The sequence below is a fragment of the Lachnellula hyalina genome (assembly GCF_007821495.1).
Source record: "Lachnellula hyalina strain CBS 185.66 chromosome Unknown contig00112, whole genome shotgun sequence".
In the NCBI taxonomy this organism is placed as follows: Eukaryota; Fungi; Ascomycota; class Leotiomycetes; order Helotiales; family Lachnaceae; genus Lachnellula; species Lachnellula hyalina.
The window spans coordinates 80537-99806 of record NW_022157226.1 but is presented as its reverse complement, the minus strand read 5'-3'; the positions used below and the strand labels follow the sequence as shown (position 1 = coordinate 99806).

Genomic DNA, 19270 nt, shown 5'->3' with positions numbered 1-19270 from the left:
GTCACGTGTGTGCGGGGTGCGGGAACTGGTGGGAGGTTTTGGGGGGGCGGGGGGTGGTTTCGCTTGGAGTGGAGTAGATATGTACGTGAGATGAAATGGAGTAGATTTGGACGGAAAGAAAAGGCTGGAGAAGTATACTGCCTGTGTGTATCTGAATCATAGGAGGAGTGAGATATACATATGATTAGTCAATTAATCTTTAGTAGAATATTCAGAAATATATACATATTACCTACCCTACTTACTTACTCTATAGCCGAAGAAACATATATATATATATATCTATCTCAGCTTCCTTTCCTATCCATATAATCAAAAGCCAGAATAGGACAGTTCTACCTACCTACTTGCATATAGTTAAACATTTATATATTTCTAATACATTCATTCTACTTACCTACTAGCTCGCTTGCTTAATCTATCTTTCTATTATAAATAACCAAGAAAATATTCTCTTATAATCTATTTCATACTTTATGCTTATCAACACTACCTACTACGCCAAGTATAGTATAGTATAGTATAGTATAGTAAATCTTCTATCCACGCTACGTCCAGATATGTATATATCACGTGGATGGCCACATAACCTTGGCGCGGACGACTAAGAAATGCAGAGGCATAACCTCTTCGCCTCGTCATCTACACCTAGAAACCCAACCAAACCAAACCAAACCACCAAATAGAGCACCAGCAATACCAAGATAAGTTACTAAGTTAGCAAAGTGCACTATGTGATACCGACAATCTATCCATCTATCTATCACTTATCTCCGCTTAACATCTATCTATCCTCGGCGTGCTTTACCTAGGTACGGTACGTACTATATGTAAATTCTTATCAATCAATTCTAGACTTACTCACATACCTACCTACTCACATACTCACATACTCATTTACTCACTTACTCACTTAACATCCCTTCCCTCCAATCCACTACCTACCTATCTACTTACTATCTAACCCATCACGCTCCACCGTTATATTTCCCCTTCCCCTTTCATATTATTATCTCCTATAATCCTAAAATACCATCTATAAATAGATGTCTCTCTCCTCTCCTCTCATCCTCTCTTCTCATCCCATTGCATCCCATCGCATGTTGTTATTAGCAGCATCTACATCCCTACACCGGTACCTATCTAAACAGGGGAGTTGAAACCGTTGGGTTGTCTATAAGGTATTAAAATCGGATATTTGGTCTATATAGTCACAATCACGGCACTTGTTGAATCATCAAAGCTGCGTTACTAAACACAATCTCCTAATCTCAGTTGGACATCTTTTGCCTACTGCAGTATATGATTGTGAGAATGGAGCTAGGACTTTGGGGAATGTTGAGACATAAAGCGCGGATTCATTTTTCACCGGTAATATCAGACAGATTCATTGTGCTTTCCATTTTGGTTTCATTCTCATTAAAAGTATTAACTGTTGTGCTTGCAAAAACGCCAAAGAATGCTCTCATTTCTCATGTCCATCAATTATTCGTGCTGAACCTTTGAACAACCTAGGTGACGGTGAGGTTGAATGTTGGGGAGCTGGGAGTAATCTCGACAATAGTGGGACCAGCAAGGATGAAAGAGTCAGTGACATTGCCAGAGTTGTCACTTGTCAAGAAGACGTAACTCTGACCAGAGGCTGAGGATGGTACAGGGGCAGTAACCACGCCATTAGCGACAGTGACATCGACGGCAACAATGTCCAATCCGGAGACAAAGGTGGCATAGAATGTGCCAGTGGGCACGGTCTTTGGCGTGAGCTGGATTGAGGCAACAATGGACGTGGGCTGACCACCAACGAGAGTCAGGGATGGGTATGCTTTGACTGGCAGAGCTACGTTGGTGGATGGGCAAGCAGTGATGAAACCACTGGCAATGGTGTAGACAGCGTTGAGGCCCATGGGAGTACCGAATACGTTTGCCATTGGGATCTCGCCAATTGCATTACGCTGAGCAGATTGGTGGAGAGCTTCGGTGACAAGAATACTGCCAGCTGCAGTCAGGTATGCCTTTGAGGTAATGTCGGCGGCAGCACCAAGGTATGCGGAAACACCAACACCCTCGATGACTGAGGCAAGAGCGACGAATGATTTGGGGTCGGTCATGGGGAAAGCGTAGGTACAAGCTTCGACTGGCTGTGCACCGGCGGCAGTGAGACCAGCCTCAAGGTAGAGAACGTGTCCCTCCTCATCGTGCGCAATGTACTTCAATTGGTCGTAGAAGTCTGCGGAGAAGCCGGCATTGGTGAAAGCTTCTTGATCCCACTTAGAAAGGGCTTCCTTGTAGAAAGCATTCTCGAGGTGCTCAAGCTGTGAAGGAAGGTCAGTCAGTGTATGGTTTGATGGGAAAGAGAAGGGTGAAGACTGACAGTCAAGGCGTATTGCAGAATGACTGGGTCAATGTCGGTTGCCTGTCGCTTGGTCATGGGTGGGATGGTGAGAGCAGAGGCGCCCATGATGCTGGACAAGGCCAGGGAGGTGATGGTAGAGAAACGCATGACGATGGAATGATATTGAAGTGTGCGTGCAAGTCAGACGTGATAATGTTTGTTGATTGAAGTGTGTTACAACTGGTGGTTGTAAAGTGATGTGATGTTGTTGTGTGGTTGAGAGATGGGAGAGAGAGGGAGAAAGGGAAGAGGACGGATGGGGAGACTATATAGGTAGCTACTACAAAAGACGAGGCAAGAACTGTGGTGGTTCCTGCCCTCCTTCTAGTTTACGAGACTCGCCAAGCAGGTCGGAAGCATCAGGACCCGGTTGTGGGGGGGGGGGGAAGGAGCTCAGGAGGAGGAGAAGAAGAAGAAGGCTGCTAGTACATGATCCCGAACTTTTCTTTTAACAACCTACCCTACCTACCTTCTTACCTACCCACCTTATTCAATGACAATCTTCAGGAACAGTATCTACTCTGGGGTAAGGCTCAGTAAGGGTAGCTGTACGAAGACTAGCTCTCCCAACTCCTCCCCCTCGGATCCAATCACACCGGCCGCTAACGTTGTCCAACCCACGTCATGGTTCATAAGAGAAGAGCTCAGCTGTCCGTTTGCGGCTAGTCCTCCCAATCTCAGCCGCTTTGGGACTGGAAAGTCTTTTGACATGTTGCATTACCGCATGGCGCCATTTAAGCTTATTGATCCACAGGGTCCTGGGTCTGGCTTGGCTTCTTGAAATACACGGAGCTGAGCATCTTATCAGATCTGATAAGGGGGCATCTACCGTAAGGTGTGGTGTGACTGCTGCTGGACACTCCCACCTCCAGAAGTAACTTGTATACATCTCTGTATTGATTTAGACACGTCAGAGTAAATGCACCCGATAACTGAGAATATACCACTACTTGCCACCAAATACTTCATCCGAACCAGATTCTTGCTGCCTCCCGAGGAAATCGATCCCCTTCCCTTCCCTTCCCCTTTCCTTCTCCCCTCACTCGGAAAGTCAGCAAGCCGGTGGTGTGGCGAGAAAGCCAAGTCCTCTTACTCTTGGAAAGTAAGAGCGACAGTGATGAGCCGTTGATGTGTCATTTACTCGTCCAACAAAGAAAGAGTGATGGTCATGTCTGTTGTTCGGCTCCAAGGTCTCCCGCGTACTACATGCCAATAGCGTGGGTTTTCCAGTTGCGCTAATCCGAGTTAGGATGACTGCTGCATGCGGATCACGGGATTCTTATCTCTACCTGCGGCACGTGCCTCGGGAATCATTTCTTCTGTCCAAGCCAAGTAGCCGGCTCCCCGTTTAATAATACGATGAGACCCCTCCCTTCCCGATGTAACTTGTGTTTGTGTTTCACAAGACCCCTAAATAAGATTACTCAGCAGCTTCAATTCCAATGTTCTGTTCCACATACATTCAAACATGACCCAATATATTCCATTGGGTTTTACTCCATTGGGTTTTACTCTTTGGTATACGCACTCGAGTTGGTTAGCAAAGTACATGCACTCCAACCAACCTTTGTGCATAATAAAATTCTTCCACTTTATCTGAGATGAATATCGATTTTGGCCAATCAGCAGACTCGTGTTATCCATATTATGTACAAACGCAAGATATATTCATTTCATCTCCAAGGAGAAGATATGTAAAGACAGGGTATCATGTTTCGCGCAGACGCTAATAATTATTGCAAATCCCGATATTATGTGCACTTCTCAACTCCTTACGCATATGCAGCCCAGCCTGAACAAGTTAGTCTAGGGAAAGAGGCTGAGATGTACTGAGACTTACCAGAATATAATACAGCTAGATTTTTTTCATCACTGGCTTGATTGATGAGATCATTCACAGTTGCTGTGACGCTCAAGCTCTTTGAGAGTTTCTTACTCACAACAGTCAAGACTCTGGCAGCCTCGCCCGGCTCATTGACCGCCGCTTTTGCTCTTTCGTTGATGTTAGGAGCTGCGCTTTGCCCCTCTTGCAATTTCGCCAATCGTACAGGGGAGACAGACCAGCTGTGGAGAGGATCGTATCGGAGCACATCGAGGATAGCCATAATGCTGTCGGCTTCTTTCCTCAGAGCTTCGAGGGTAAACTCGCAACCTCGACGGAAGACCCCTTCAGTCTTCGTGATTCCCATTCCATCGACAATATCACGAGTCAGCCGGAACGGGACAAGCTCTGGCACAGGCAGGACGCGACCTGCCTCGAAAGCCACACCGAGATCGATGTGAACAACCTCCCCACTTTGGGTATCAAGGAGTATGTTGTGGCCATGCCTGTCTCCAAGACCAAGCACATGCCCAAGAATCGAGATGGCGGCCGTGGTTCTGGTATAAGCCAGTCGCTTTACGAACCATTCGTCAGGGTCAACGAAATGTTCGGTGAAGAAGTACCTCATGACCGGCTGGAAACGTTCCGCAACGCTGCGATACCTACGAATCCTGATTTCTGTCGACTGTGTCTGAACCTCGCCAATTTCTTTACGGCACTGCGTACCTTTCAAATCTTTAGGGTGATACCTCTCGTGAGCGGGCATCAGATACTCGTGAAGCGGAATCGTATTTGCCACGAATTCCATTACTCCAGCAACCGAGTTCAACGGCACAACTTTATATGTTCTGATTCCCAGATCCCTCTGACGAGTTGACTGGCTAGTTTTCAGAAGTTCGCTGACTTGTTCAAACACTTGCTCCATTATAGCGTCTTGGCGTAAGTCATCCTGGCTTCCTTTGACCTTGAGGAACATTAGCAAATTAACATCAAATGGTCTATACCGTGGACATACCAGCTGTCTGAGCCTAGCTCCATTGTCAGCAACGACAGTTATGATTTTTGGCGTGCTGACGCCAGATGCAATGGAGAAGACTGGCTCGAGTTTCATCATCGAAGGTAACTTCGAATAATCCAGATCTGCAGATATTTGAATGGGCATCGTTGGTGGTGGGATTCGATATTTAGGGAACGCAGCGTTCAGGCTGCTAGCAGCTTGGGAATCTTTCACGGCTACCTTTCGCCCAGATTTGTACTTGTGATCATCCTTTTCGACCGCGAGACGCACATAGGATCTGCTGATCGATTTGATTGCGTGCCAAATCGAAACAGCCTTTTTCGTTGCCTCTAACTCGTTTGCGACCCTTTTTGTTGACTGATGTCGCGACATTGCCGCCTCATCCTTTGAGTCTGGCAAACTGTTCGTCCCGGCGTAGAGGACGTACATCCCATGGTATGGATGGTCTGTACAAATTCGCACTACGAGAGAGAATAGAAGCTGCTGGAATTTCGCCTCGGAGTTTTGAAGACGGGATGCAAGTTGATTCATCAAAGATGCCAGCTTTCCACTCGGGACGTGCTTGATATGTTTTGAAACCGCGTCGTTTGCAATATCTTTCTTCGCATGCTCTAGCCAAAGAGCAGCGAAACGAAGAGCGGCACCGTCATGTTCGTCAGAGGCGGCCAAAGCAAGCAAGTAGTTCTCTAAACTCTGCCCTAGGAACTGCTCCCTGTTGGAAACATGACGCTGGAGCTCTTCCTCATCAAGTTTGAGCCAGGTTTTCGCTTTCCCATGTTGGATCCTAATTTTGGATCGCTCTGCTGTTGACGGTGTGCTTTTCATAAGTTTTTCGCATTGCGTGATCTCATCCTTCTTGTTCTCACTCATTTTCCTCAGGCGCTCTAGATCCTCAAGACTGTCTTGGTCTTGGAGTTGCTGATCACAAAATACCGCGAATTGGTGAAATACCTGACCAGCTTCGCTTCCACTTGTCTTTCCCTTGAGTTCTTTAAGTGCGGGTTTGAGATAGTTGTCAATAATTTGATCAGGCTTTTCGAGCCTGGCCACGGAAATCCGGTGGCCAATTCGGGAGAGTAAATCTGAACGTCCGACAGTAACGGTTTGCCTCTTTAGAGCGACTGGATTGTCTAAATCTTGTAGCATTCCGATGGACGACGTCATATCCCCCTGATCCCACAATGCATTGGCAGCCTCTACTCGAATCGCGATCTCGACGTTCAAAGAGGCTTTTTGGCATGGATCAATGAGTCCCATTAGCGACATGGCTAGGGACAATGATTCTTGAAGAGCATTATGAGCTCGATTTAGCGTAGATGCGAGGAGGGCAGCCCGCACTTCCACCAAGCTAGTGTCGATTTGATTAACCCCCAGTAAACTTTGGAGTCGTGGTTGCTGGCTCAGCGTGCTTAAAGTAGTTCCTCTACAAGATAGAATTTGATTGATGTCATCGAATCTAGGCGAAGTCAGTTAAGTAATGATGCAGTTGTCCTGGTCTACTCACCTGCCAGTTCTCATCCAAACTGATCGGTCCTGGAACCTAGAGAGCATTTCCTCGATTTGTTCGGAGCCTTGAGTGCTCAGAACTTCATCCATCTCAACCAGTACAGCCAGTGTTTGGAGTGAGTCATGGAGAGCGCTCGCGCCAATATTTTGTTCCGTTAGACTCTTCATTGTGCATTCAAACCCTTCGTTTATTGCCTGCAGTATTGTATCGTGCTCTACAGCTGTTTGAATTGACTGAAATGCTTTATAAGTAGTAACCGCATTATTGCTGCAAGAGCTCGGCACAGGAAGATCCCATTGCTCAAGCTTCCTGGCTGTACGAAACATAGAATCAAGGGATTCAGCACTCATTCCGACAGCTTGTTGGGCCTGGAGAAGGGAATGAGAGAGACCACTTAGACTGTGATTGTCGAGAGCTTTCACTAAAGCTTGAGCGTCTTGTTTGGATTCAGGATCCCGTCTTCTCAAGTGGGTATCATATTGAGCACTTCTAAAAGCGAGACTTTTTGGGCCATCCTTTTCGTACTCAAATCGAGCCAAAGCCGTGTTCAGGTCGGCCGTTTGTTTGACACCATAATAGACGTCAGGGTCGTCGATGTTTTGGAAGATGGTAAGCATCATTTCAGTTGGCATGTCGGCTTGCTCGAAACTATGGTTAACCGACGAGCGGCGAGATGACTTCACCGGCGCTGAACAGAAATCTTCAGCGAACAGTAGTGCAGTTTTGAACATACCGCACCGTGTTGCAGCGGCCGCAGCTTTCAGATAGTCAATTTCAAGCCAATATGATCTGTCAGCTATTGAAGTCTCTCTAGGTAGTGGCTGTGTTCGGAGATATAGAAGAGCATTGATCAAAACTTTCAAATTGTTCTTACTGACGTCTGGGATGTCACCGAGCCAGTTCATGAAAGACTTCGAAAGATCCTTCTTGGCTGTATGCTGGCTTTGATAGGGAGACGATAAGACAAGATGAAGAATGAATGGAAAGGCTCGTTCCGCGAACGTTGGGACCTTTAATACGATTGGTACTAACGCGAATAGAAGAATATCGTCCGGAACAGATCTGGCAAGGGCAATGGTAAGGTTACGCAGCCAATCCGTACGGAGTATTGCATCCAAATCGTAGGGCTCGCTGTGTGATTCGATTTCCAAATGGCCAAGAGTTTCCGACGGCGGCGCCTGATAAGGGTCCCATATGGAGGCAATATAAAGCCCCTCTGCACCGCTGGCAAGAGTTTTCCTGCAAGTCTCCTTGAGTGTTTCATCGGACGTTGTCATAACGACACGCAGAGCAGCTTCAGCGAGACCTGCATGAAGCTCACTGTAGCCGAGAACAAGGTCCCGTAGTAAATTGAAGACGCAAGTTCTCGAGTCCCCGTTCTTTTCCGAGGCTAATGAAAGGTCTTTGATCTCGGATAACGCTGACTCCCTCAGAAGCTCCTGGTGGACATGCCCTGATGCTGCAAAGGCACGCCCAAGGATTCTCCCCGCCCAGGAGAGATATTCCTTGCTGGACGAGTTGCCCTTGCAAGATTTCCAAACCACAACAGCATTTGATATCGCAGAAATATCATCACCTAGCACATCCGTACGGAAAGACGCCGGACTTTGGAAGTCCGAGCATAACATGTTGAGCGCAAGCTCTCGGGAGGGTTTGCTCAGAAACCTAATATTTATCTGCTCATCTTGCAATAAGTCGAGAAGGAGTTCACTTTCAGGTGTCCCGGACTCGGGATTTCCGAGCCAGTCAGACGTATAGGCAGATTGAAGGAGCCTTTGGATCTTAGGTAGACCCTTTAGGGCCGGAAAGATGTACATGGAAAGGTATGTGCCAAACCACTCACGGAACCCTTCGACCCGTGACACCGTGGTCTTGTATTGACTTTCTTGTGTGCTGCTTGCTCGACCTGTTTTTAAGAAAGAACGTAGTGACCCGAGAATTGCCAACGTGATTCCCGCAACAAAAGAAGGCACTTTCGAAAGGTACTTTGAGCCTCGGCTCAGAAGATATTGAGTAATCCCGACTGCGTCTTCAGCGCACTGTGGATCGCCGATGAAAGGTCGAATTGCTTGTAAGAGCATTTCTAGCGGGTAGCCTCTGACTGCCGTGTCGCCAGCCAACGAGATCAACGTTCGAGCTTTTCGGAGAACAGAACAGGCGTGCAAGGACCCCAATGCAGAGTGAATAGTACCAAATAGTTTCCTCGCGATAAAAGTGACTAGAGCTGGGGTGTAGATACTGCGACTTTCAAACTCTGTTTGCAAACACAACTGTTCAATCTGGCGAAATAAATACTTGTCCTTGAAGGTTGGCTGTTGATTCGGAGGTAGGGATAACTTGGAGGAGCCTGTGGACTTGATTGCCACCATAATCTCGGCCGCATCGTCAAGGTGGCACCTCTTCAGGTACTTCTCAACAGTATCTTGAGGGTCGCTAATGTTGAAGAACAGGGCAATAATATCCGCAAAATGCGCATTGATACATTCGAAAAAAGTCTCCTGGCCAAGACGTTTCCGCACCCGGGCCTGCCTTTCCCCACTGCTGGAAGAAGCATTGATATCCTGAGCGATTGCATATGCCGTGACCTTGGTGAAGCAATCTTTTAGAAGCTCGCTCTCCTTGACGCCAAGAATTGCAGCAATTTGCTGAACACCTTCATCTTGGCCACGCATCATCATCAAGCCTGTTATCTCCTCTTGTGCAGCCCGTAAGAGGTCCTTAAGACAGGAGAAACCAAAGATTTGGAAAGGAATGCCTTTGAGGTCTTCTCCTAATTCGAGTCGAGTGTACAAAAGCTGGGGGGCGAACAGTGTGAATAGTTCTTGTGGATTATGCAACTTGAGGGCAGATGATACCTCTAACAAACATCTAGTGGTGTGTTGTAGGCATTCTGGTACCGATCCAGCAGTTTCAAAAAGACCATAGAGGCACCTGCGCAATAAAGTCGGCCACTCGGAGGCCATCTTTGCAAGGGAATAAAGCCGGAATGATATACCTTCTATGCAGCCTGGATCAGACGGCAAGATTACAAGAAGATCGACAAAAATATCGTCATGGCTCTCGAGCACGAAGAGGTGAAAGATTTCTGAAAGGCGATCCCCAATGTAGAATTTGACCGGGGAAGGTCCCAATTTGAGTAGATCGAAGAGATTAGACCGAGCAGAGGGTATAGATTCCCCGTCACCAAAGTGGGGGGCCCTTTGAAGGAGGAGAAAAAGTAGCTTTGCGATGCCCTTTTGCACTTCTACAGATACGCTATGCTTCTCCAAACTCGCTGTTCCGAGGCTCTTGAAGAAATGCTCATAGAAATCGAGAGCTAATCCGGCCAAGCTGCCCGCAGCGTTCTCGGCTGACCAAAGATGTCCCAAGCCGACAAGGAGATCCAGGCACAGAGTCAATGCGACTTCACAACGCTCGAATTCGTTGGACTCAATGATAGGACCAAGACGCTCAAGTAAGGAAGCCGCGTCTTTGATATCTATGGTGAGATCTGAGTTCATGATTTCTTTTAGTAAATTTCGACTTAGCAACAAATCCTCATCTGACAGCGCAATCAATTGATCGATGAATGAAGAAGGTATAAAGTCTGTAAAGTCCGGGGTTACGCTCATAGCATCGATTAGCAGTAAGCGCTGAAAGACGAGAAAATAGAAGGAGGTTGGCGATGTGTCCAGCGCAAGAACTTGTCTCGGGACGATGGTTTTTTGTACATCGACTCCACGATGGCTGTTTTGCGTAGAAAATTCGTCATCCATATCCATGGGATCATCGCCATCCCCTGAAGTAGCAAGAACAGCGCGTCTTTTTGTAAAGTCATCTGCCAACACGACAAGAAATTCACCTAGATGCGAGTTCTTCAAGAGCAGAGAAAGCTGAATGGACCCGCATACGGGCAAGTATGGTTGCACACATTGAAGGAGTGTATCGATAAGAACGCGGGTTCCATCCAGATCTTTAGCTTCTGATTCGTTTAGGAATGCGATAATCTCCTTATAAAGATCCTGTAGACTGGTCTCAAATACGTGCAGCTGCAGTAAGCCTGCGCCCGAGAAGTGAGGCATACACAGTAGCATTGAAATACAACTGTAAACAGCATTGCGAAAGATTTCAGTGGAAATTGACGATGCTCGATCATTGCTGTAGGCCTTCCAATTTGAAAGCAGCTCACTGCATTTGGGAAGAATGAGTTCTAGAATGAGCTTGCGAGTTGAGAGGAAGTGGGACGAATCTAGAACATAAGCGATATTTCCGGATGTCTCGTGATTTGGACAGGAACGACAAGGGGTCGTATGGAGTGGTTCTGTTCCTTCTAATAGCAAGAGATATTGGATGATAACTCGAGAATCCTTGTAGCTCTGCCAAGCCTTCCCAAGAGGTCCACAAGGCATGATAGTGTCAGAAGACATGCTTACACGACGTAAGCCTAGGCAGGAACGGAGTAGGTTTATAATGTGCAATGGTTGCACATGCATTGCATAATGAGTTGCGAAGTAACGGTCAGCTTCAAAAATTAGCAGGCAGTTTAGAGACGCCAGCGTGGGTGCATTTGCGTACCTGGATTCCATCTGGCGAATAACCATCGGATGATATGATTAGACGTCGCAAGATTGGCCCCTGGGACCTCCGTGACTCTAACATTGAGCAAATGTGCAACCAGAGAAATCGCGGAGTCGGAAAGGGTGACCGGGCCACTGCTATCAGCAGCAGTAATCATTGAGTTGACGTCTTCGCCAACATTGTGATATTCTACAAGGTTCTTAGCAAGTATAGTATGTAGTTGCAAAGCAGCAGCGCGACATGTGTTTGAGAATGTCAGTAATCTGGTTCCAAGATGCCAAACTCCTGTCCAGTGAAGCGAACTGATCTCGGGAGCGGCTTTCTGAAATGCGCAACTAGAATCAAGCGTCAGTTCTTGAGCCCAACAACAAATCTTGGCAAGTACATACCTGGCAATTGCAAGTAGCGCCCACGAAGCAACGTTCCCTCTTTTATCAGCAGCACAAGAACGCAGCTCGTCAAGGAATTCTTCTAATACGGCGGCTGAAAGTTGGTAGTCACGGAGGATGAATGGCAAAGCTTGTAGAATTGAGACCCGTGACTTTTCGTTCTCTGACTTCAGCGAAAAGAATATTCTATCCGAGCTTTGGGCGATCCGTTGACGCTTACGAGGGTGCTGGTCAATACCTTGGTCCTCAGTTTTGCCTGCTAAGCTGCTCTTTTGATGACCAAGGCTAACAAGTCGCTCAAGTATGCCAATGGCCTGGAGGTTTCCCCAGTTGCGTTCAGCACGAATGTTGTGGGGTCTGAGTCGAAAGACATGTAAAGAAAATGGGGAGGTGCTGCTCGTTTTCGCTCCAAGGTCAACCATTTCAAGATCATCTAATTGAAGCTGGTCTCGATCCGATCTTCTCGTGTAGTCTGCTTTTATGGCATCTGATAAATCCTCCAGTACGGTCAGAGTTTCATGGCTCTCTTCATCCATTACACTTCGTTCCAAATGCGGGTGCACTGCAAAGAGAAACATTAACATTTCATCTTTCACAGAGTTTAGCATCTCGTCCTTTGCGATGGTTTTTCCTTGCCAGAAGCGTAAAATTACCGGAACAATATCCTGGGCGACTAATTGCGAAAACGAGGTCTGGTTGGTGCAAGTGTAGGAGAGCACAGCATTGACAATTGAGAAGGCAAGTTGATGCACCTGACTGACACTGTTGCCTTGAGTCTGCAGAAACCGCACGGCGATATCCATAACTTCATGGAATCTTTCTGCAATAGGTGCGTTTGATGGAGAAACAAGTAGACAGATGGTTTGTAGGAGATCCTCTACATTTTGCCTGGACATAGAGCTAGAACGAATTTGAGAATGGCCATTGGAGGTACCAGACTTGGCCATCGACAAATGAGTGCCCGAGAGACTACGAGCTGAGCTAGAAGGACCTCTATGGTGACCGTTTAAATATTGGTCGATGCCTTGAACACAAAAGTCAATCACTTCATACCAGGCGCTATTTTTCAGACGCTCGGCGTTTGGCGTGTGCTCGAACAAGATGCTCAGTGCTTTGAGATAGTGTTGAGCAAGAGGTTGGCAATACTCATTATCTGCGGTCGGTAGCGTTAGTGTAATGTGGTCGACTATTGCTTCTATAGTCTTCAGCTTGATTTTGGAAGCTCCGGCTTTTACTACAATGCGAACCGCATCCGCACAAGCCGAAAGCCGTGTTATGGTCGCAGCCACCGTAGTTTTCCTCGCAGAGAGGAGGTTTGCTTTTTCGGAAATGACTGCTTGGAAGAGCACCTCGTAAATTTTGTGGAATGCCTTGTCTCCGAGAACGCTACTGAGCAACTGTTATCTGAAAGCCCCCCTGAAGTGGTTTGATGAAGGGCTTACACATTTTTGGCAGGGCTATTCGGATCAAACAACGCCTTCAAATCTGTCTGGAAGTTAGCCACAAGTATTCCGTTCAAAGGCGGCACAAGTACCTTTAATACCCTCCGTTCGTTGTTTGATACTGGAACCCTGAATATCATCTAGCAGGCTTAGCATTTGCTGGGCAAGACCGACATCAGTAATACCTAAGACAGCAGACAGTTTAATCTCCCCCGTGTCACTATCTAGTCCTCCCATCTTGAGGGTGCAAGGCGAACTCGCATTGCTGATCTGCAGGCGGCGAAAGATCAGGATGCTCGACGGATGGGGGCTGAAGAAAAGAGTTCATGGAGTGTGGATAGCCAGCTGGATATGCTTAATCATACAGTAGGACGGCAAGGAAACTGTAGTATAAGTTGGCTATTGAATGTACATAGAAGGCAAGGCCTCGAAACTTTTGCTTCTTGCAGCGCGAGGCTGACAACCGAAGAATACCCGTACGTGTCTGGAAATCAACAACTTTTTAGAAAGCATGTCAACAACAGCTACATTCTCAAACCTCAACGCTTTTTCGATCCCAGCAGCGTATTGTACGCATCCATGTGTGTTCTCTCGGGACTTCAACCACCCTCTGCTGGACGGGCTGCCATTTGAGCTGTGTCCGGCGCATCGAATTTAATGGCGGCTCCGAATAGCTTGGAGAGCTTCCAGGCTCTGTATGCTGACCTTGTTGACCTGTCCGACGCGAAGCTGTCAGATCTGAATAGACTACTACTCCAGATTGAAAGCAGTATCCCGGCCTTCACGAACGTGTTGGATAAGCGTACGCGAAATGAAGAGAGCCGGAAGAGTTTGGCAACTGGTAATTTAAACACTCAAATCTGCGATATATTGGCAGGGCTAATACGGACGGTTATAGGAAAGCTTGACGTGGACGGCGAACAGTATGCGATCAACGAGGAATTCCAAGCGGCGTCCTTACGGCTCGCTGACGACTTGAATATTGACGAACTCGATGCTGCACGACTATTCTTGGACTCCCAAAATGATACTTCTGGCCAGCCAGCCCATACTGCCGCGATCATTCGATTTCACCAGCGGAGGAAATCTCTGTTGGACTGTTTACGGACAATATCTGAAATTTCCGCCGATATTGAGCAAGAAGATAACGTGAGGGTTCTGTTACAAGAATTTGTGCGCAGGATTGTTTCCCCCCCAGGATCTACATCGAGATATGTCCAAAAATGTGTCTCGAGCATGGGGGACATCAAAATCTGGCTCCAAAACCTCGCGGACAAAGTGAATGGTGCATCCGTTCTGGGCCAGTCGCAACAGCCGGATTTCTTAGAAACTATTCAGTTCCAGCAAACGAGTCTTGTGATTCAGCATGAGTCTTTGGGCCTCATTGTGCTCTGGCTAGTGAAGTTGAATTATTCTGAAATGGCGGATTTTGACTTGGTGCTTGACACTTTGAAGAAAACGGATCGATATGACAACTTACTATGTAAGCAGGACTCTTCTGAAATCAATCTTTGCAATCCTTTCTTTAGGAATATTCTATAATATCGATCAGGCTAACTGACGGGTCATTTTAGTACATTACTTTCCTGTTCTCGGTGCCTACATATCATGTTTTGGTGGTACAGAAGGAGGCGGGACTATGACCGAGGCCAAGAATCTGAATGATAGATTATTTGCCCCAAACCAGAACCCATGGGCATTGCCTTATGTTCAAGCCGCATTCCGGGCATGGTGGCTTGCTGAGTACAGCGGTTGGTATGTTGATATCAATGATGGTTCGATTCCGGAGAATCAATTAGAGGATGGTAAGTTGAATGCGACAAGATATTGCGGGCTAATATACTGACATGGCTTGCAGAAACTACACAGCGTTCCAGGCAGTTTACTGAAGCCCTCAAAGATGGGGCGTTTGATTTTTTATTGAGCATATCCGCTGATGCTAAGCCGATAGACTGGCATGACCCTGCGCGCCAGGGTTTGCGCCAATGGTTACAGCGGAAAACCCCAGTCATGTTGAATGGATCATTTCAATTCTCAAAAATGTTTCAAGAGGCGCTTATGGAACAGTTGGAAGCATTCATTGAAGCCTTCATTACGAACCTTCCGGACGTTCTGAGGAAACTGAGAACTGACGAGGATGAACAGCGCCAACTCAACCAGGAGCATGACCATGACCTCGATCTGGAGAGATTTCTGGTTATTATATCTTTCTCATTTGAAAAGCGACCTAAAGCCGCTCTAGAGGGCTTCTGGGATGTTCGAGATGGTGCCTTGATGGGATTTGTGCACTGGGCGTCGAGGCGAGCATCTACACCTCTAGTCACCGCGTTCTGTGAGATGCTCCAATCCATCTCCGAGGACGAAGAATGCGCGACTGCCGCTCATGAGTTCCTCTTGGACGATGGCCCACAGTCATCTGGCAAAATGAGAAGGACCCATTCTTTATCGTGGAACCAGATTTTCAAGGAACTCACATTTTTCTCGTCCAAGATTCGCAACCGCCCAGCTCTCCCACAACCTCAAACCTATCGTGCTGGGAAGCCACCTAGTGATTTTGCCGAGGCAGAGCCGGAGTCTTCAATGATGTTAGAGTCATATCTGCGCCTAATCACCCGCCTATGTACAGAGAGCACAGCTGTAAGAACCTTTCTATCGCAGCACTCTTCGTTTCATATGACCGAGCTTCTCTTCCAACTAGCCAGTAGTGCTATTGGACCACGTCTCAGGGCTTGTGCATTTACCACGCTGCGATCGTTTCTCAGCCACAAAACGAGAAATGTTGGACAGTTCCTGTGGACGACTCTCGATATCTGGGTATCCGGTGGCTATGCTCCAGGGTCTTCTGCGCCCAAGGCAACTTCATCTGGGGGAGCAACGAGTTCTGCATCTGCAGCTGGGGCTATCCTGAAAGGCCTTACGTCAGGTTTTGAAGAGCCCACTGCATTTGTTCAGCTTCTCCATGCCCTGGTGTCACCTTATGAAGACGATTGTGGCCTATATGATAGCCTCCCATTCCCCGAACAGCTCGGGATCTCAAGTCGCATGCCTGGTATTGATCCTTACATCGACTATGCTTTGGGTGAGATATTCGGGTCTCGGGTCTCCGATCTGACTGATATCGTCCAACAACGACTTTTGCGATTATCATGTCTGGATTTCATTACAACTTGCCTAGACACTTTCAACGAGAATCTGGTCATATTCGCAAGTCAATCTAATGTCGCTGTCGATACGGCCATCAGTACTTCGAATCTCGAGAACTATGTACTGCTCCATCCGTTCTCCAGAGTGATGGAGTGGATGTTTAACGACAAGGTCGTGACTGCCCTATTTGCCGCGATTCATCAAGAAGTTAGAGACGTATATTCTGCTGAACCGGACTCACCCTTGGTTTTGTCGCTCTTGAGAAGCATTCACGTTGTCACGAAGGTCCTGGATCTACAACCTACATACCTGGACATCATTAAACCTCTCATCAAGTCGAATTCAACATATCGGCGGAGCCCTGTTCCCAATGCCGCGTTCACAGCCTTTGAGGATGGATTCCTAAGTCACCTTAATATAATTCCAGATTTGGGTCGATATTGTGGTACTGGGCATCCAGAGCTGGTTATTGCATCACTCAAGTTGCTGGAAAAACTCTCCGCGTCCCCCAGACTTACATCCGGCCCCACGTCAGGTTTAAGCCGAGGAGTTGACCGTAATAAAGCTCTTGCTGCTCTCGATGATGATGCTGAAGAAATATCGAAAATTCTACTTCGTGAGATGGAGGTGAACATTGATATCAACCGGGGCCCCGACTGCTCGGAATATATTGTCAAGCTCCGGATCCTTGACTTCCTCATCTCTTGTCTTCGGGCGTCTCCGGGCCAGCCTACCATAGCTCATATTTTACTGGGCTTCAAGTGTGGCGATCACATGGTCAACGTTGACGGCGACGGCTTATTTAGTCGTGGTATATCGCTATTCCACACGATATTGGAATCGATCACAAACTGGCCCCTCTCAGATGACTCTGGTATGTGCACTTGGCTTGTCTCCCTTAATTATAGAGCAATTCAAGTAATCAAGGAGCTATGGTCATCGCCAATATCCTCAAACGTGGTCATGGCTGAGATGCGATCCAATGATGCCTTTTTCATGATGTTTCCTCAGGAAACCATGATTCAACCCGGAATGCTTTGGGACGGATTAGAAATTGGAGATCCAGCTTTTGAGTTATCTCCTTCTGTATCCTGTCTATCTGATTTTATGTACCGGCGTTCCATTGTCCTGCAATACCTATCGTCAGAGATGCGTCAGGTCATGATCAGTCACACGCCATCTCTTAAGCAGAGAATATATGAGACTTTGATGGGATCAACAAGAATCGAAGACGGACAGATGTATTCACACGCCTCTATTTTCGAACTTTTCGACTTCATGGAACCTAATTTTGGTACACTAGAGAGACCATCTGATCTGTCGTACTTCCAGGATATCGATCTTCATTCCTGCTTGGATATCCCGGATGACCCTGATTCCACGTCAAATATAGATAGAATCGAAGAGCTCCTGATACTGCGACGCGCCGAGCTTGCAAACTCAAAAAGAGTGGAGAGTCCTCAAGATTTGTTGATTGTAAATCAGCAGGCTGAAATGCTTCTCAAGTTCTTCGCTGTGGACAACCAGATCAAGTCGATTCGCGCAGCTCGATTGAAAGTCCTGAGAGCGTGGGTGCAATTGATGTTGTTACTAGTTGGAGGCGGCGACTTCGAAAAGACGTCCAAGACATCTATTATGCTACGAACATTACAAACCATCATGCCAAGGTTAGAAAGCGATCTTCAGAATGTTCCAGAAGCCACGGAACTTGCCAAGCTTGCAAAAGTCGTGATATTCAGCCTCGACTTTGATCCTGAATCTTTCAAAAAGGGCGATATGGGAGATCTTGTGAATGACAGGTTATTTCATCTGTTTCATGTATCTCTCAAAGCGATCAATTCCCTTGGTTCGAAGACTTCTCTGAAAGAAGCCTTCTATAATATTAGTTACCGCTACTTGACGGGCATGTCAGATATCACCAGCCATCCAGGAATCCATCGTCGACACAGCATTCAGACCATCAAATCGGCTGGAGAACGATTGATAGATGTGGTCTGCGACGATGCATATGCCAGTGAGCCAACTTGTAGGATAGCAGCATTGCTCCTGCTAGGCGCACTGGTCAATATGGGAAAGCATGAAAATTCGAAATACATCATCGAATCTCTAACGCGCCTAAATTTCATTACAATCCTTGTCGCGTCTATTCAGAATATAGCAACCGATCTGCGTGACACAGAAATGGAGCGTAAGGTTTCGCCCTTTTCTACTTGCATTGATTCCCGCTAACTTAGAAATAGATGTGGACTTACAACTTTCATACTGCAATGCAAAGCTCGCGCTTCTGCTTCAAATAGCACAAACTCGTTTTGGAGCCGCGACTGTTCTCAACGCGGGTTTATTTCATGCAATTAAAGAGTCGGGGCTATTTGTTGTTGACCCTGATCTCGGCGTTGGTGAGTAATATCTACTGGCATATTGTTGCAATTTGTACTGATTAGTCCAGATATCGAGGGACCGGATGTTGTTAGCAAGCACTACAGTCTCCTTGCCGCAATCATGAGAGTGGTCTGCGCAGCTCTGTTGAGCCGAGGCGCCCAGAATGAGCAGTCTCTGGAACAAGGACGTCGCTTTCTCACCGAGAACCGCCTTCCTATTCTTGCTGTCCTCAAAAAGTCCGCGGGATTGGTTGCAGGAGTTGTTGTATCGGAACAAGTAGAAGATCTGGCGGAGTCATTCATATTGCTCGTGACATTCACAGGATTTCTCGAAGTAGGTATTTCCCATCAATTCATTGGTTCGGTTACTAAAGTCTTGACAGTTCGAGGAGAAAGTTGTTCCCAAAAAGTCATCATTGACGGCGTTTACTTGAGATGTAAGGGTGGGTTGGAATGATGTACAGTACCATAGATACCAAGACTTTGAGAAGAGCATATGTCTCTTATAGATGTATACTCTTGGAGAGATCGTAGTAACTCTCCGGATCACCAACTGTATAATTTAGGGCACATAAAAGCCAAACATCTCAGCAAAGCTACCCCTTTTGTATTTGCAGAACG

At 46.9% G+C, this 19270-nt stretch overlaps 3 protein-coding genes across 3 annotated transcripts; 1 reads left to right on the top strand and 2 right to left on the bottom strand.

The window, feature by feature from the left end:
- Positions 1 to 1511: 1511 nt before the first annotated feature.
- Positions 1512 to 2500, bottom strand: rds1_1 (Protein rds1; the record flags this gene model as incomplete). Its single annotated transcript, XM_031151199.1, has 2 exons — positions 1512 to 2312; positions 2372 to 2500. The coding sequence occupies 2 exons, from the start codon at positions 2498 to 2500 to the stop codon at positions 1512 to 1514; spliced, it is 930 nt and encodes a 309-aa protein (XP_031003710.1).
- Positions 2501 to 4164: 1664 nt separating this feature from the next.
- TEL1 (Serine/threonine-protein kinase) lies at positions 4165 to 13364 on the bottom strand (the record flags this gene model as incomplete). The annotated part of the gene is made up of 8 exons (XM_031151198.1): positions 4165 to 4184; positions 4233 to 5178; positions 5230 to 6688; positions 6737 to 11240; positions 11294 to 11631; positions 11686 to 13074; positions 13128 to 13170; positions 13220 to 13364. 8 exons carry the CDS (start codon positions 13362 to 13364, stop codon positions 4165 to 4167), a joined length of 8844 nt encoding a protein of 2947 aa, XP_031003711.1.
- Positions 13365 to 13784: 420 nt separating this feature from the next.
- Positions 13785 to 19083, top strand: NUP192 (Nucleoporin; the record flags this gene model as incomplete). Its single annotated transcript, XM_031151197.1, has 7 exons — positions 13785 to 13968; positions 14026 to 14610; positions 14702 to 14932; positions 14986 to 18459; positions 18512 to 18667; positions 18718 to 18983; positions 19033 to 19083. 7 exons carry the CDS (start codon positions 13785 to 13787, stop codon positions 19081 to 19083), a joined length of 4947 nt encoding a protein of 1648 aa, XP_031003712.1.
- Positions 19084 to 19270: the final 187 nt, after the last annotated feature.